Source organism: Vombatus ursinus, unplaced genomic scaffold (assembly GCF_900497805.2).
Source record: "Vombatus ursinus unplaced genomic scaffold, bare-nosed wombat genome assembly UNPS02014807.1, whole genome shotgun sequence".
NCBI lineage: Eukaryota > Metazoa > Chordata > Mammalia > Diprotodontia > Vombatidae > Vombatus > Vombatus ursinus.
The window spans coordinates 6581076-6599176 of record NW_020954585.1 but is presented as its reverse complement, the minus strand read 5'-3'; the positions used below and the strand labels follow the sequence as shown (position 1 = coordinate 6599176).

Below are 18101 nucleotides of genomic sequence, written 5' to 3'. Positions count from 1 at the left end.
GTGGTTCATTTGATCATCTACTTATGAATTGGTAGTCCTTTCTTCCTCCCTAATTCCCTGTCTTACTCCCCACAGAAGCTATTTCAAACTGCTTTTCTGCATTAGGCATCCTATACTTCCCTCTTCAAGACTCTAAGCTGAGAAGCTTACTTGTTACCTTGTTAAAATTGCGATTATTTGTTACCAACTCCCTTTTCTCACCTTTTTATTTCAAAACCCTTTGACATCATCCCTCACTTGCTACTTTCTCCTAGTCAGTGATAATGGAGGAAATGCTTCTTATCCAGGAGTTCCCTATGAAATCATAGGTACAGTTCCAACCCAATCTCTGTGTATATTTCTGTATATTTGTCTCCCTTCCTTGGTGGCAGGGGTTGGTTTTGCCTTTCTTTGTATCTTCCGCACTTCTCATAATGCCTGGAACGTTGTAGGGGCTTAATAAAGCTTATTGATTGATAATGTTTTTTTTTTTCCCTAGTATTATAGTAGGGGAAAAGGCTACTTTTAGATAGGTGCTATTCCCAGGAAAAAGAAAAATATCATTAAAACTTCTTGTGTGTGTTTTGAACTCAGGTTATGATTGGAACTGCTCTTAACAAGAATGAAATGAAGAAACTAATCACTCATATGGGTGAGATTGAGCATCCCTGGAATTGCCCACATGGAAGACCAACTATGAGGCACATAGCTAGCTTAAACATAATTTCTCAAGACTAATGAATAATTGTGCATAAAATTATTCTCATTTTGTAGAATTGCAGATTTTATCATGTATTTTCCCAATTTTGAAAGCAAAAATTTAAGTAACCTTTTTTGTTTTAAAAATCAGTGTGCTACATTATTTTCCATGTATATTTAAAATTTATCTTTATATTTAACTCTGCTTGTGAAATTTCTTGTTCTTACTGATTTTAAAAAAAATATATATGTACAGCCAAAAACATATTTTGAGAAATAAAGAGCATGCTTTAGATGTTATATAAGGCTTGAATTCACACATTCTTCACAGAAAATATATTTAGTTTGTACTTTAAGCATTACTGTCTAAACTAATGTAAATTTCAAGAACTTTGGAATTATGATTTACTCTAAGAATAGGTCTCCTAGCTGAATGAAATAAAAAATTAACACTTTGAATTTCCCTGTTAACTCCATTATGCTACATTTTTATTTCCTTGATATTAAAATTCTAGAGATTTTTAATCATGGGTGCATAGTGTTAATGCAAATACAGATCTCATCTCATTTGAACTTTAGTAGAATGAAGATAAAAATGAATAGATTGGGTAGCTGTCAAAATGGCTAGCAAATAAAGAGGGGAAAATCCACTACAGAACCTCCTCATTCATCTTAGATCATCACAGAATTGCTAGCTGATTATATTTTTAAATTTTACAATTATTTTCCTTTAAAGAGTTTGTACAAAGCTGACAGATCTTCTGAAATATGTAGAATATATTGCCAACAATAACAAAGTAAATATTTTTTTCCATCCATACCACAGTGTTTATTAAAGTTCTTATGCTACTAACAGAATATATTGCTGCCAGCAATATTGGAAATTTCCTTTTTGGGCCATGGGTTTTTCTGTCAGTTACTATTACCAATAGTAATTCTGCTAGTAATATACTGCTACCAGCAATTCTGCAAATTTCCCCTTTGGGCCATAGCCTTCCTGTCCTTGGGACCACAATGCCAATAGTAATGAGTTAAATTTATATGCCACTTTACAATTACTGGGTGCTTTCCACAAGTTATCTAATTTGATCCTTTAAAAATTTCAAGGTAGAGGGGCAGCTAGGTGACTCAGTGGATAGAGCACCGGACCTGGAGTCAGGAGGACCTGAGTTCAAATTCAGCCTCAGACCAAACACTTGACACTTACTAACTGTATGAACTTGGGGAAGTCACTTAACCCCAGTTGCCTAAAAAAAAAAAGTTTAAGGTAGGTAATATAAGATAGTAGCATATTCCAGTTTACAAATTCAGAAACAAGTTCTTATTTTTTTTTTTTTGGCTGGGCAGTGGGGTTAAGTGACTTGCCCAGGGTCACACAGCTAGTAAGTGTTATGTGTTTGAGGGCAGATTTGAACTCAGGTCCTCCTGTATCCAGGTCCGGTGCTCTATCCACTGCGCCACCTAGCTGCCCCCAGAAACAAGTTCTGGGAGGTTAATGCCTTAAGGTGGCTTCAGAGGGATGTTATATTGCCTGACTCAAAGCCAGATCTTCTGAGTCTAAACCTAGTGCCTGCATCACAGTGGGTTAGATAAAAGTTGTAAGTTAGGGCATTGCCAACTCAGCAAAAACAGTCATTTTTCCTTTTTTCCAAGAAAAAGTTTTGCTTGGGGAAACATGACTTTCTTCTCTCTTTACATCTGGATCAGTGTATCCTGGCTTTATTTGATAAAAAATGAGTGACATCTTTAAGCCTTTTCAAGAAGGCAATTCATGAATTTCTTTTCTCAGCTGAATGTATGATGGAAATATTTGGAAATCAAAAGGGTAAAAACATTTCTTTAGAGATGGGCAAATTTTGGCATGGTTTAATTATTGAGTGGCAGAGTGGTGTAGGATCAGGCTGTCCTTGGAATAAGGAAGACTGAAGCTCTAGTTTTACTTCTGTCACAAAAAAGCATGTAATCGTTCCTCTCCACGCTCCTAGGCAACTCTCTTAAGACTAAATTCCAGGGCAGGAGCTGATCTGTATTGGTATGGGGAGCTCCTGGTACTGATAAAATCTTAGGTCCTGCAAAAAATATGAAAATATCTTTTGAAAAATAGCTACCTGGAAATCAAATCTCTTTTTAATGGTATCGACCCTACATCAAATTAATACTGAAACCAATTTCCACCATTCCAAACTCTAGGGAAAATTTAGAGCTGTTTCTAAGACCTCGGACAGCTTTCTACAAGTTAACAGCTAGATAGGGAGGATGGATATTGAAGGCAGTACCTTTAAGCCCCTCTTTTAAGAGCTCCTTATTAAAGGAGACAATTCTTTAAAAAGCCCTTTATTAAAAAGAGTGGACCAGTTAAGATCCTCTTACTAAGGAAAGGGTCCCTTTAAGAGTCCGGGCTGTCCCTTTAAGAGCGTTGTGGCTCCTTAACAACGGTTTCCTAGAGACCGCACTGTCTCCAGGACGCTGCACCAGCCGGAGGTAATTCCTAGAACCTTAGTCTCCAGCCTGGTTCCCCGGGATTGTTTCGCCAAAGGATTTAAAATGGTATTGTTATTCGCCATGCCACTTCCAAGGCCGAGAGATAATGGGGCTTTAGGAGAGGCGGGTGGACTGGGTCTGGGGGGTGAGGGCAGGACGAGGAAGGCGGACGGGTAGATTGAACATTCCCCATGCTGGTGTGCCCTGCGGCCCTGCACAGTGCGGCTGCGCAGACGCACATCCTCTGTCCAGCCCTAGAATCTGAAGGGAGTATAGAGACCTCGTATCCAGCCCATGCCGGAAGGCACTCAGGCGATAACTTCCTTATAACGTCCGGGTCAAGGGGTCATCCATCCTCTCGTGGAAGACCTGCAAGTGAGAGGGAGGCAGCCTTTACAGCTATCCAGATAGATCTAATAGCATATTTTTTCTTTCAAAAATAATTGCTGCCATTTAAATTTTTTTCTTATATTTAGCTATATTAAAATAATTTATTTTTTTTTTCAGTAGTAAACTTGTTTTTTCTCCCATACACCTCTCCTCTCAATGGGAAAAAAAGGAAAAACAAAACAACACAAAAAACCTTGTAACAAATATTCATAATCAAGCAAAACAAATTCCCACATTGGCCAAGTCCAAAAATGTGCCTCTCATTCAGTGTGCAGTTCATAATAATAATGATAATAATAATAGCAGCTAGCATTTATAAAACATGTATTGCAAATATCTCATTTTCTTTTCACAACCACCTTGGGAGGTAGGCGCAGTTATCCCCATTTTACAAATGAGGAAACTGAAGCAGATGGAAGTTAAGGGACTTTCCCAGGGTCACCCAAATGGTAAATACTTGAGACTGGATTTAAACTTAGAACTTCCTGAGTCTAGGAAGTGTGCACTCCCAAGGACTGCTCCACCAGGAAGTAGACAACATCATCTTTTGCAGTGGTGGTTGGTCATTATCGCATTGATCAGAGTTCTTAAGTCTTTCAAAATTGTTTGCCTTTATAATGTTATTACAAATTCATCTAGTTCTGCTTACAACTCTTCATATAACTCTGCCAGGGTATTTTTGAAACAGCTTTATATCACCTTAATTTCTGAATATATTTCTTCCTCTTCCCCTAAACGGTAAACCATCCCTTGTAAGAATAATTATAGAGGGGGACAGAGTCTGTTAGAGCATATGCAACATTCTACACCAAAATCACCTATTTCTTAAAAGGAAGAGAAGTTACGTTTTCTTATCTTTTCTCTGGAATTAAGTACAGATCATTATAATTACATGATATTCAATTTTAGGGTTTTTTGTTGATCTGACCCACATGCTTCCAGGACTGAGCCCTCATTGTCCAATCCCCACCTCACCCCCCACCCCACACCACTCCCTTATCCTGTTGTTGCTGTAATTGTATATATGGCTCTGTTTGCTGGTTCCCTTTCACCATGAAATAAGTCATATGCTTTTTCATATTTGTTTTTTTTATGGAGCAATAATACAACCTAGTACATTAATTTACCACAATTTGTTTAGTCATTATCCAGTTTAGAATCATTTACTTCACTTCCAGTTCTTTGCTATCACAAAAAGTTCAGTTCAGTCTCTTTTTCAGTCATGTCCAATTCTTTGTGATCCCATTTGAGATTTTCTTGGCAAAGATACAGATTTAAACTTAAGAAGGAGAGTCTTCCTGGCTTCCAGGCCTAGCATTCTCTCATTGCGCCATCTAGCTGCCCCACAGAAAATTAGCTCTAATTATTAGTAAGTTTTTCTTGACACCAAGAATAAATTTGAAGCCTACATCTTTTGCTTCTGGCTCTGCCCTCTGGAGCAAACAGAGCAAACTTAATCTCTTGTCTACATGACAGCCCGTCAAATACTTGAAGACAGCTGTCATGCACTCCCTCGGTCTTGTCTTCTCTAGATTAAACATTCCCGATTCCTTTAACTCATTGTCATATGGCATGGACTCAGGGCTCTTCTTGAGTGACTGAAGTGATGGCCTTGGAAATGCTGAGGTAGATAAGAACATGAAAACTACATTTTCGTGATGGTGATTTATGGATGTTCCTAATTGAAATGATCTTTTAGGAGCATCCTTTGCAATACAATATGTATACACACATATATTCACTACTCAGTGAAACATTAGCTAGTATTCCTGTTCTAACCTTAAAACTCACGTGCTTTTTGGGTCAACTAGGTGGCACAGTGGATAGAGAGAAGGACCTGAGTTCAAATCTAGCCTCAGACACAACACTTTCTAGCTGTGTGACCCTGGGCAAGTCACTTAACCTCCATTGCCCAACCAAAAAAACAAAAACAAAAAAAACCTCACATTTCCATTGACACATATTTCTACAAAAGTTTGTGTGTATATCTATATATAAATAAATGAGTGTATGTATATATACATATGCATATATGTGTGTGTATGTGTATATATATAGATATAGATATAGATAGATATATATATAGATATATATGTATGAGGATGGGTATTTCAACACCTTCGGCGGGAGAGAATGCCCTAATCTTATTAATTTGAAGGCTATAGTATGAATGAATGAATTAAAAAGCACTTATTATTATTATTTTTTTTAGTGAGGCAATCAGGGTTAAGTGACTTGCCCAAGGTCATACAGCTAGTACATGTCAAGTGTTTTGTCTTTGGCTGGATTTGAACTCAGATCCTCCTGACTTCAGGGCTGGTGCTCTATTCACTGCACCACCTAGCTGCCCCAAAAAGCACTTATTAAGAGCTTACTGTGTGCAAAGTAAAGACGGTATCTACTCTCAAATTCACATTCTAAAAGGAAGACAACATATGGAAGAGTGTGTGCCTATGTAATGTATAATACACATATATATGTGTGTGATGGTATCTATATTATATATGAATATGTACGCATAGTGAGAGTGTCTGCGTATTATATTGTTTGTTTAGTCTTTTTCAGTTGTGCCCAACTCTTTGTGACCCCAGTGGGGTTTTCTTGGAAAAGATACTGGAGTGGTTTGCCATTTATTTCTCCATCTCATTTTACAGATGAGGAAACTGAGGCAAACAGGGTTAAGTGACTTGCCCAGGGTCACACAGCTAGTAAGTGTCTGAGGCCAGATTTTAATTCAGGTCTTTCTGACTCCAAGACTGGCACTCTATTCACTGTGCTACCTAGCTGCCTGTGTATTATATATATGTATATAATATACATACATGTACATGTGATAGTGTCTATTATATATACAATATTATGTCTTATATCTCATATATTATTGTATATTATACATATGCACATTATTGTGTATTATATACATAATACACGATCACACATGTGTTTATATATTATATATACATTATATATTTGTGTCTGCTATGTATATTACATATATAATAACACTCACATAACACACACACATATATTACACAAACATTCCTGCATATGCCGTCTTCCTTTTAGGATGTGAACTTGAGAGTAGGGACTGTCTTTGCTTTGCACATTTTTGTTGTTCACTTGTTTAGTCATGTCCAACTTTGTTCAAGGACTTTGTCCATGGGGTTTTCTTGGTAAAGATACTGAAGTAGTTTGCTGTTTCCTTCTTCAGTATGTCCCCATTTTACAGATGAGGAACTGAGGCAATTAGAGTTTAAGTGACTTGCCTAGAATCACATAGCTAGTAAGTGTCTGAGGCTGGATTTTATTTTTCTTTGAAAAAAAAATAGGTGATTTTGGTGTAGAATGTTGCATATGCTCTTACAGACTCTGTTGATGTGTTGTTCAGTTTTGCTGAACTGCTTTCCCCCCTCTATTATTATTCTTACAAGGGATGGTTTACTGTGTCAATGGAATTGTGAGTTTTAAGGTTAGAACAGGAAGACTAGCTAATGTTTCACTGAGTAGTGAATACATGTGTCAGATCTTCCTGACTCCAGTCCCTTTGCTTTATCCACTGCACCACCTAACTGCCGCCACTTTGCATGTAGGAAGCCCTTAAGAAGTAATTTTTTTATTCATTCATTTATAATACTATAACGTTCACGTTCATAAGATAAGGGCGTTCTCTCCCTCTGAAGGTGTTAAAAGTTTGGATTAACTTTTAGATAATTTTTAGGAGAATGAAAATGACTACGATAATGATGATGACAACAACGACAACAACAGTGGTGGAGATGGTTAGATGATGCCCCTATATGTCAAAGCTGAAAGTCTAATTTAGAGGGAAAGTTAACATTTCAATGAATTGTGAAACATTTAATGTTTTTCAGGTAAAATTCATTAGTGCTCCAAAGTACCATCAACTTTCAGCCAAAGAAACACATTTGTTCTACAAGTTAAAACTTTAAAGGCCATTCAAAGACAATGGCAAAAGAAAAGAAAAAAGCAGATAAAAAGGCAGAAAAAGCTGCTCGGTCCCCTTCTCCTCTGTCTGACCAACCCGTTGACACATCCAAACAAGAGACCAATGCTCCAAAGCAGGAGGTCATTCCTGTCGCTCCCGAGCCTGAAGTTCTGTCATTCAAAGAGGAGAAGCCAGAAGAAGTACAAGTAGAGATACCTCAATACTATGAAGAGCCTATTCTCACCAAACTGATTGTCTTAAGGTGACTTTAGCTCTAGTGGGGTATCTGTAGCAAGTATTCCACACTGCATCATAGATTAATACTCCAGATTGATGTCAGAGATCAATGTAAGCTGAAGTAGCTAGGCAACAATGAGTCTTGCCCTGGGTCTTATACTCAGGATTTAGATGTGTAGGAGGCAAGGAGGAGAGAAGAGAAAGGGGAGGGTGAAAGGAGTACAACATGACCAAAGTCACAGAAGTAGAAATTAGTGTGGTGGGGGGACAATAGGGACATAACTTCATGAGGAAGAGAGCAACCTAATGAAAGTGTTATTTTAGGAAGATTAATTAGGAAATACTGTTCAAGATGACTTGGAGTAGGCAAGGAGACTATTTGAGCTGGTACTGTAATCTCAGTGTGACATGGAGTGGTGTCAGTGGAAATACAGAGAAAGGAAGAGGCATTTCAACATTAGGTGACTTAAGGAGCTTTTCTGATTATCAGAATTTGCTAGTTAGGTAGTTACATTTTTGTAGCAAAATTCCACCTATGGAATGCATCATTTTTGATAGGTACTAATTTTCATCGTTGATACTTGGTACTAATTGCATGTTTTTAAAATTTGTGTCATTTCTGTTTGCTTATACTCTTCGTCATGTCAAGCTCTATTTCTTTGCAGCTATGAAGGTGAAAAAGTCCGTGGACTGTATGAGGGAGAAGGTGTGGCCCATTTTGAGGGAGGAGGTGAATATAGAGTGAGTTGTGAATTTTGAGTTGTATCCATTTTGGAGGGAACTAGAGTGCAATGCTTAGGAGACTTGCCTTTTTAACAAGGTAAGTACTAAGTGTTTTCTAAACCAGTTAGGTAACTGATTCCCAGAAATACACCGGCTGCACTTCAAACTGATTTAAAATCAATAGGAACTTTGCATGAGTATTCAAAGACAAAATAGCAGCTTCATGTAACCAATATAGTACTTTGGGTTTTAAACTGTTTTTTTCTTTCTTAATTATCCTTGAATGTTACTCAACAATGTATAGTTTATCACTTTGCCTATTATCAGAGTTTTGTGCCCTGCTATAAATAACATTGCATTCATATTCTGTAAACAATCTAGAGAAGTCTGACTTCTTATAAAGCGCCTACAGAATATGTCAGTTACAGGGATGCTAAGGAAATGATTGTCTCATAGATCCCAGAGTTGCTTACCTAATGTCTATCTTTTATGTATTTAATTACTGTAGCTTATTACTGTAAAGTTGGAGCTGGTTACATGGTTTGTATGTGTTCTGCTGTATACAATGTTCTTTTGGCTTTTCCAGCCAATTCTCCTACTAATATTCATGGCACATATTAGAGGATTAAAACGTTGAATACTTGGTAAGAGTTTGTGGGAGGTATTTCAGAAACCATGGAGAAATAAGAAACAGGAGCTATCTTTTAAATAAATCTTAAAGCCTAAAACAAAAAATAGTAATGTTTGACACGTGATTTAATGACTATAGGCATTTGGGCTTAATCACTTAAATTTAATTGTGGCTGATTTCCTCAACATATGTTCAAATGGGTGACTGCAGATTCATTTGCATCTTTCAAAATGGAAAAGAATGTGTGTTAAAATAGGGAGGATCTTTGTTCATTAAGTTATTAGTTTTTTTAATTTTTTAATTTTTTTTACCTTATTTTATTTTTTTTTGAAGGACTAATGGTAATTTTTATTTTTTTTTTGTTTTCAACATTTACTTCCACAAGATTTTGAGTTCCAAATTTTCACCCCATCTTGCCCCTCCCTCCACCCCAAGATGGCATGCATTCTAAATACCCCTTCCCCTAGTATGCCTTCCCTTCTATCTCTTCCCCCCTTCTCTTATCCCCTTCCCCTTCAATTTTCCAGTAGGGCAGGATGGATTTCTGTACCCCATTTCCTGTATTTCTTATTTCCCAGTTGCATGTGAAAACATTTTTTTAAACATGTGTTTTTAAAAATTTGTGTTCCAGATTTTCTCTCTTCCTCCCCACCCACCCTCACTGATAAGGCAAGTGACTAAATATAGGTTATATATGTGCAGTTATGCAAATCACTTCCATAGTAGACATGCTGTGAAAAACTAACTCTATTTCCCTTAATCCTATCCCGCCCACCCATTTATTCTATTCTTTCTTTTGACTCTGACCCTCCTCAGAAGTATTTGCTTCTGATTACTCCCTTTCCCAATCTGCCCTCCTCTCTATCATTCCCCTATTCTCTTGTCCCCTTCCCCCCCTCTTTTCCTGTAGGGTAAGACAGAGGTCCACACCCGATTTAATGTGTATGTTATTCCCTCCTTAAGTCAAATCCTATGAGAATAAGATTCACTCATTCCCTCTCACCTTCCCCCGTTTCCCCTCCACTGTAAGAGCCTTTTCTTGTCTGTTTTTTTGGGGGGGGGGATAATTTACTCCATTCTACCTCTCCCTTTCTTCTTCTCCTAGTATATTCCTCTCTCACCCCTTAATTTTATTCACTAGATATGACCCCTTCATTTTCAACTCACCCTGTGCCCTCTATCTATCTATCTATATCTATATATACGTACATATAATTTTTTCCCCTCCAACTACCCTAATACTGACAAAGGTCTCATGAGTTACAAATATCATCTTTCCACGCAGGAATGTAAACAGTTCAACCTTAACAAGTCTCTTATGATTTTCTCTTTCCTGTTTACCTCTTCATGTTCCACTCGAGTCTTGTATTTGAAAATCAAATTTTCTCTTCAACTCTGGTCTTTTCATCAAGAATGCTTGAAAGTCCTCTATGTCACTGAATGACCATTTTTTCCCCTGAAGGATTATACTCAGTTTTGCTGGGTAGGTGATTCTTAGTTGTACTCCCATCTCCTTTGCCCTCTGGAATATTATATTCCATCCCTTAATGTAGAAGCAGCTAAATCTTGTGTTATCCTGATTGTGTTTCCACAATACTTAAATTGTTTCTTTCTGGCTGCTTGTAATATTTTCTCCTTGACCTGGGAACTGTGGAATTTGGCTACAATATTCCTAGGAGTTTTCCTTTGGGTATCTCTTTCAGGAGGAGATAGCTGGATTCTTTCAATTTCTATTTTGCCCTCTGATTCTAAAATATCAGCACAGTTTTCCTTGATAATTTCTTGAAAGATGATGTCTAGGCTTTTTTTTTGATCATGGCTTTCAGATAGTCCAATAATTTTTAAATTCTCTCTCCTGGATCTATTTTCCAGGTCAGTTGTTTTTCCAGTGAGATATTTCACATTGTTTTCTAATTTTTCATTCTTTTGGATTTGTTTTACAGTGTCTTGATTTCTCATAAAGTCACTAGCTTCCAATTGCTCTATTCTAATTTTTAAGGAAGTATTTTCTTCAGTAATCATTTGGACTTCCTTTTCCATTTGGCCAATTTTGCTTTTTAGGGCATTCTTCTCATTGGCTTTTTGGACCTCTTTTGCCATTTGGGTTAGGCTATTTTTTAAGGTGTTATTTTCTTCAGCATATTTTTGGGTCTCCTTTAGCAAGCTGTTGACTTGTTTTTCATGATTCTCTTGCATCACTCTCAGTTTTTCCTCTACTTCTCTTACTTGCTTCTCAAAATCCCTTTTAAGCTCTTCCAAGGCCTGGGACTGATTCATATTTTTCTTGGAGGCTTTGGATGTAGGAGCTTTGACTTTGTTGTCTTCTTCTGGTTGTATGTTTTGATCTTCTTTGTCACCAAAGTAAGATAATATAGTCTGACTCTTTTTGTACTGCTTGCTCATGATCCCAGCCAATTACTTGAGTTTTAAACTCTTTCTTAAGGTAAGAGTCTGTTTCCAATGTGGAGAATGTACTGTCTCAAGCTTCGAGGGTTTGTACAGCTGTTTTCAGAGGTACTTCAAGGGACCTGTAAATTTTCAGTTCTTCCAAGGGGGTATGATTAGGGGCGAGGTGTTTCCTCTCCACAGCCACAACAAGCTCCACCACACCAGCGTTCCTTCTCGCCCCAGGACTGCTCCTCAGAACTGTGACCCAGATCCAAGCACAGGTAAAGCAAGAGATTCCTGCCTCAGCACTGACAAAGAGATCCCTGCAACGCCCCTCTGATCAGCCACTGGATTCCCCCTCAGTCTGTGGGCTGGAAGCTCAGGAAAAAGTCGAGGCCCTGGGCTGCGCTCGAGACTTGCGGCTGAGACCTAGCTCCTCTCTCACTGCAGTCACGGACTTTTCCCACTGACTTTTCCCACTGACCTTCCACGTTGGCGTTCGTGGGTTGAGAAGTCTGGAAACTGCCACAGCTGCCCATGATTCAGTCCTCTGAGGCCTGCTCCCGGTTTGCTGCGGCCTGAGTGCCCACACCGAGCTGTGCTCTTCTCCCTGCCCGGTACAATATGCCTTTCCGATCAACCATCCAGGGTGTCTTGGGCTAGAAATTTGTTTCACTTTGTCTTTTTGTGGGTTCTGCTGCTTTAGAATTTATTTAGAGCCATTTTTTTAGGTATTTGGAGGACTTTGGGAGAGAGCTCAAGACAGTCACTGCTTTCCCTCCGCCATCTTGGCTCTGCCCCAATAGTTATTAGTTTTTAAACTTTACGCTTTGTTATTAGCACTACTGAATTTGGAATCAAAAGCAAACAAAACAGGTAATTCTCATCTATTTAATACTCTTTGTATCCCAATTTCTATATGATATATGCCTCTCATCACTTAGATCTTTGTGAGAAATTTAGAGAACTCCTTTGTTGCTTAGTTCTTTGAAATTCTTGTCATGAGAATAGAAGGCCTGTATTCCATTTCTTGTTTCATTAGGTTACATTTTTTTCTTTTTGCTTTGATACTTTTTAGTTACTAGAATACTGTTCTGGACAACGTGGCAGTTATTGTTTATCAGTTTTAAGCTGATGTGCAAAATTCTTACCAAGAGGAAAATAACATGATAGTTTTGCACATAAGATTTGCATTTCTGAGTATATTCATTGATTATAGAGTAATCAAACTTCCAAATGCTTCATAGATAACTAGTAGTTACTAGTAAGTAACTATTTAAACACAGTACTAATAGCCAAGGTCCCACCCCCCCAAACCAGGTGAACTTTCTTTTTCTTTTTTTTTTCACTTTTAATAAACATTTTATTTACTGACCAACAAAGTAGTTCTAAAACTGTAGCTTCTGGAAGAACCACTTGTTTTTGCCTGTCTTGTACCTTTCCTCAAATTTGACCTTGGCCTCCCTCCTCATCTTATGTTTTAGTGCAGGGTCACGGAATACATCCTTGTTGACAACTGTTTTGTCCAATGGGATGTCCACAGAGTATATGTTGGGCATGAGGTGGTTGTAGTTATAAACTTTCACAAAGAACTTGATTTTTGATCTCTTGGCAATCTTCTTTTTGCCCATTGCTGCAGTTACTTGGTGAGGGTAGCGGTCAATACCTGCCACCAAAGCATGGCTGTAGGGCCTGTCGGAGGTCCCATCATCAATGCTCTTGACAATGACGGCTTTGTGCTCGGAGTACTGCCTGGCCAGGACTAGCACCACCTTCCTGGGTTTCATGAACTTGCCCATTTCGACATGAAGCAGGTCGCTCCTAGAGCCAAAAAAAAAAAAAAGCTGAACTTTCTGAGTAACAAGAATCATTAGAAAAAACATATAAATCTGATTAAGTGTCTGATTAAAGTTACAACACTTTTCCTGCATGAGAAAAGCTTCATATAGTATGGGGCATGGTCAACCCAAGCCCTTTCCTTTCCAAAACAGCAAATATGAAAGCAAGGAATGTAATTTAATGCTTTTTCCCCCTTTATTAAGAAAAATAAAAAATGAAACTCAGAACTTAATTCCTTGACCTTTTCTCATCTCTTCCCAGTTAAAAATGCTAATATCTCTCATTGGCCACCATCCTCTTAGACTTGCAGTTGGGCCTCACACACATTTGATCTTCTTAGTGGTCTTGGCCTTTTTCTGGAAAAATGGTTTTGTTTGACCACCATAGCCTCTCCGCTTTTGATCCTACTGTAGAGAGCGCGTCTTTGCTCTTCCTGTGCTGCAGCACTCTGTGAGACTGGTGCTTGCCACACATCCTGTGAGTTTTAGGCACACTCACCGAAGGGCAGGGTTGGAATTCCAACTGATCTCTGACAGCCAGAGCAATGTGAATGAGTTTAGAGGCCAATCCTGGACTAAGGAAACCAGCAGACTTGAGGAGAAAGATCACTGGTACTCCCTCAAAAACTTTCTTTTTAACCTTTGGTTATTGTGATAAATATAAAATTACAGATATGTATTTCTTTTGTTTAGTTTTGCTCACAGGTTTATGATGACTGGTTCAAAATTATTTTAAATAACAAAAAAAGAAATTAGATTTATGAAGTTATATAGACCCATTTTCTCATTTCCATCTCCCTCTCCCCCTCACTTTTCTGAACTACTTCTAAGGGGGAGGGATTTTTTTGGTGGTTAAATTCTACAAATACAAAAATTTACAAATTCATGCTTCCAAACTTTAGAAAAGTGATTCAATGAGGCCTACATTAACTTAAATAAATATAAGTTCTTAAGCTTTGAAATGCAGGATTGAAAGTTTTTGAAATATTGAAATCACAGGATGATTAGGAAAGGGAAAATGTTTAGCATTGTGAAAACTATATAGAGCAGAGTTGTAGCTTAAAACAAAAAAACTCGGTAATAAGATTTCTTTGTTTTTCCATTTTGAAGGGTATGTTTTCAGAAGGACTCATGCATGGACAAGGGACTTATATCTGGGCTGATGGATTAAAATATGAGGTAAAACAGATGATTATGATCCTGAACTGCGTTTTTCTTAGTATCATGTCAAAGAATATTTCTGCATTTTGCATTTTTAACCTGAAAGTTATGAAGATTCAAAAGTAATTTTTTTACATGAAGGAAAATGTTTTTGTAGATAAAGAAAGTAGAATAGAGAGGAAGGTAACTCAAGACCACAAAACTGAGATGTAGTAGAGTACTAGAGCACAATTCCAATGCTTTATAATGGAACAAATAGTTGATTAGGAGGTAGAGGAACTGAGTTCAAATGTTAACTTTGATAGTTGGATCTTATATGACCTTGGGAAAGTTACCTAATCTTGTTGAGCTTCTGTCTCCCTATCTACAAAATTAGGGGCTTTGATGGATCCTTCTAGTTCTAGATCCTATTTTTAATCTCTTGAAGAAAACATCTATCTCTAGACACTTATCAGCAAAAAGGAGAAAGGACAGATCAATAAATTAGGCATGCAACTAAAAAAACTAGAAAAGCAACAAATAAAAAAACTAAACACAAAAATACAAAAACCAAATATAGCAACAGAATTGAAAGTAAAAATAAGCCATTGAATTGATATATAAAGTTCGTAGCTTTTTGGAAAAACACACAAAAAAAAGATGAACAATGAGCTAATCTTATAAAAAGAGGAAAATCAAATTGACAAGAAAAAATCAGAAAGGAGGGTTTACAACAAATGCAGAGCAAATAAAGGAAATTATACAAGTTATTTCCTATACACCAGCAAAACTGATGAGTAGATGAATATTTACAAAAATATAAAACACACAGAATAGCAGCACAAAAAAAAAGAGAATATAAGTAATGCAATATCAGAAAATGATGTTGAACAAGCCATAATTGAACTCTCAGTAGAAAAAAAAAATCTAAGACCAGATAGATTTACTAATGAATTTTATCAACATTCAAAGAGCAATTAATCATGGTAGTACATTATTTGAAAAAACAGGGAAAGAATAGAGCCTGCTAAATTCCTTCTCTGAAAAAAATATTCTTCAATGGGCTTTATACCTAAACTAGGGGAAAAAAAGTAGAGAAAAGAAACTTTAGATCAAGGGTTCTTAATGTTTTTTCTGTCATGGACTTCTTTGGCAGCCTGGTGAAGCTTGTGAATCCCTTCCTGGGATAATGTTTTTAAATTCATAAAATAAAATACATAGCATTACAAAGGAGATCAATTACATTGAAATATAATTATCAAAATATTTTAAAAAATAAATTCCCAGAGCCCAAGTTAAGAACTCCTGCTATAATCAATATCCCTAGGGAACATTGATGCTAATACATTATGTAAAATATTAGCAAAGAGGCTATATTGTTGTTGTTCAGTCATTTCAATCATGTCTGACTCTTTGTGACCCCATTTGGGGTTTTCTAGGCAAAGATACTGGAGTGGTCTGCCATTTCCTTCTCCAGCTCATTTTACAGATGAAGAAACTGAGACAAACAGGGTCTTGCTCAGGATCACACAGCTAGTAAATGTCCAAAGCTAGGTTGGAACTCAGAAAGATGAGTCTTGCTGACTTCAGGCCTAGCATTCTATTCACTGTGTGACCTTCCTGCCCCACAAGAGCTTATAGCACCAATTAAAAATATTATCCTTTATGACCAGGTTTAATTTATTCCAGGAGTGTTTTGTTGTTTCAATATTAAGAAAACTATAAATATAAGAGAGAAGCAATGGGACATAGTGGTTAAAGAGCTGGCCAACCCAAATCCATTCAAAATTACTACAGAATTATGAAATATGTGGGAGTCTACCTACCAAGACACACGCAGGAATTACGTGAATACAACTACAAAACACTCTTTACTCAAATTAAAAAAAAAATGTAACTAATTGAAGTGATGTTCTTTGTCCCTAGTTGACCATGAAAGAATAATAAAAATGACAATACTACCTAAATTAACTTATAGATTTAGTGTTGTACAATCAAACTGTGCAAGATTTCTTTAGAAAATTCTAAAAAATAGTATCAAAATTCATCTGGAAGAACAAAAGGTCAAGAATCTGGAGGGAAATACTAAAAAAAGAATGGAAAAGAAGAGGAGGGGCTAGCAATACCAAATATCAAGCTATACTTCAGAACTGTAGTATAAAACTATTTGGTGCTGGTAAAAACAATTAAGAAGTTGATTAGTGGAACAGATTACGTACAGAGGATCCATAAGCCAATTAACATAGCATCATAGTGTTAATAATCCCAAGGACACCAGCTATGGGGGTAAGGACTCACTGTATGAAAAAAAAAAAACTCCACGGAAGGTGGGAAAGCAATCTGGACAAAATTCGTTTTGAACCAACATCTTATATCATATACTACAAAAAACTTCAACTAGCTACCTTCAATTAGATATAAAGGATCATATCATAAATAAATGAGAAGAGAATGGAAGGCTGTACCTTTCATAATTATGAATAAGGAAAACATTCTTGACCAAACAATGGATGGAGATGATCATAGAAGATAAAATGGGCAATTTTGATTACATAAAACTGAAAATCTTTTTGTACAAGCACAATAATGCATCTAAAAGTAGAAGGGAAACACTTAATTAGGAAAAATCTTTACAGAAAATTCTTCTGACAAAAGTCTGATGATCCAAGATACATAGGGTGCTGATTCAAATATATAAGATTGAGTTGTTCCCCAAATAATTCTGCAGTTCTCTGGTGGTCAAAAGATATGAACAAGCAGCTTCCAAGAGAAGTTCAAGCTACCATAAACCTTATGAAAATATGCTGTAGTGGAGCCAGACAATGGTAGATGAACAAGAGAGGCAATAGGGAGAATTGAGCAGGTGAGGATTATTGAGTTTGACCAGTTTCACTGAGGGAAAGAAAGGAGAATAGAGAGAGGACTAAGGACTAATCTGGACAACAGATAGAGCGCTGGGCCTGGAGTCAGGAAGACTTGAGTTCAAAATCTGATCTCAGACATTTACTAGCTGTTTGACCCTGGCCAAGTCCTGTTTGCCTCAGTTTCCTCATCTGTAAAATGAGCCGGAGAAGGAAATGGTGAACCACTCCATTTTCTTTGCCAAGAAAACAGAGCCAAACGTGACTGAAAATAACTAAACAACAACAAAAAAGAGACCATGGTATTGTAATAGATTTAATTTTCTGACCAGAATATCTTCCATTTACATTTTCTTTCAATCACTCTATAGAATTTGTTTCAATTTTATTAATATTGTCATTTAGGGGGACTTTGTTAAGAACATACCTATGTATCATGGTACTTACACATGGCCTGATGGTAGCACATATGAAGGAGAAGTGACAAATGGAATAAGACATGGATTTGGAATGTTCAAATGCAGCACCCAATCAATATCTTACATTGGCCAATGGTGTCATGGCAAGAGGCATGGAAAGGTACGTTATTCTTTAAAAAATAAATATATTGAGGATTCCTATCTTTGAATGAATAGAACTGCTTCCTCTTTGTCTCCTAATCATAAGAAGGGTGAAGGAGGAGTGACGAAACTTAGCGGAAGTTTATTATTGTTTCATTTTGATTCAGTTCAGATCCTGGTACAAGATGAGTAAATTCCATTTAGGTGAAACAATTAAACCAGTTATAT

At 37.0% G+C, this 18101-nt stretch overlaps 2 protein-coding genes and 1 pseudogene across 3 annotated transcripts in view; 2 read left to right on the top strand and 1 right to left on the bottom strand.

The window, feature by feature from the left end:
• PMS2 (PMS1 homolog 2, mismatch repair system component) overlaps positions 1-1458 on the top strand; it is a 37744-nt gene extending 36286 nt beyond the window's left edge. The window contains exon 15 of the mRNA XM_027874740.1: positions 574-1458. Coding sequence (XP_027730541.1) covers positions 574-717 — 144 coding nt within the window. The 3' untranslated portion in view covers positions 718-1458. The remainder of the gene's footprint in view (positions 1-573) is intronic.
• A 6043-nt stretch (positions 1459-7501) lies between these two features.
• LOC114052341 (radial spoke head 10 homolog B2-like) overlaps positions 7502-18101 on the top strand; it is a 61867-nt gene continuing 51267 nt past the window's right edge. For both annotated transcript variants that reach the window (XM_027874895.1, XM_027874894.1), the window contains exons 1-4: positions 7502-7757; positions 8398-8473; positions 14423-14491; positions 17719-17892. In XM_027874895.1, coding sequence (XP_027730696.1) covers positions 7516-7757; positions 8398-8473; positions 14423-14491; positions 17719-17892 — 561 coding nt within the window. In that variant the 5' untranslated portion in view covers positions 7502-7515. The remainder of the gene's footprint in view (positions 7758-8397; positions 8474-14422; positions 14492-17718; positions 17893-18101) is intronic.
• On the bottom strand, positions 12863-13273 carry LOC114052342 (annotated as a pseudogene).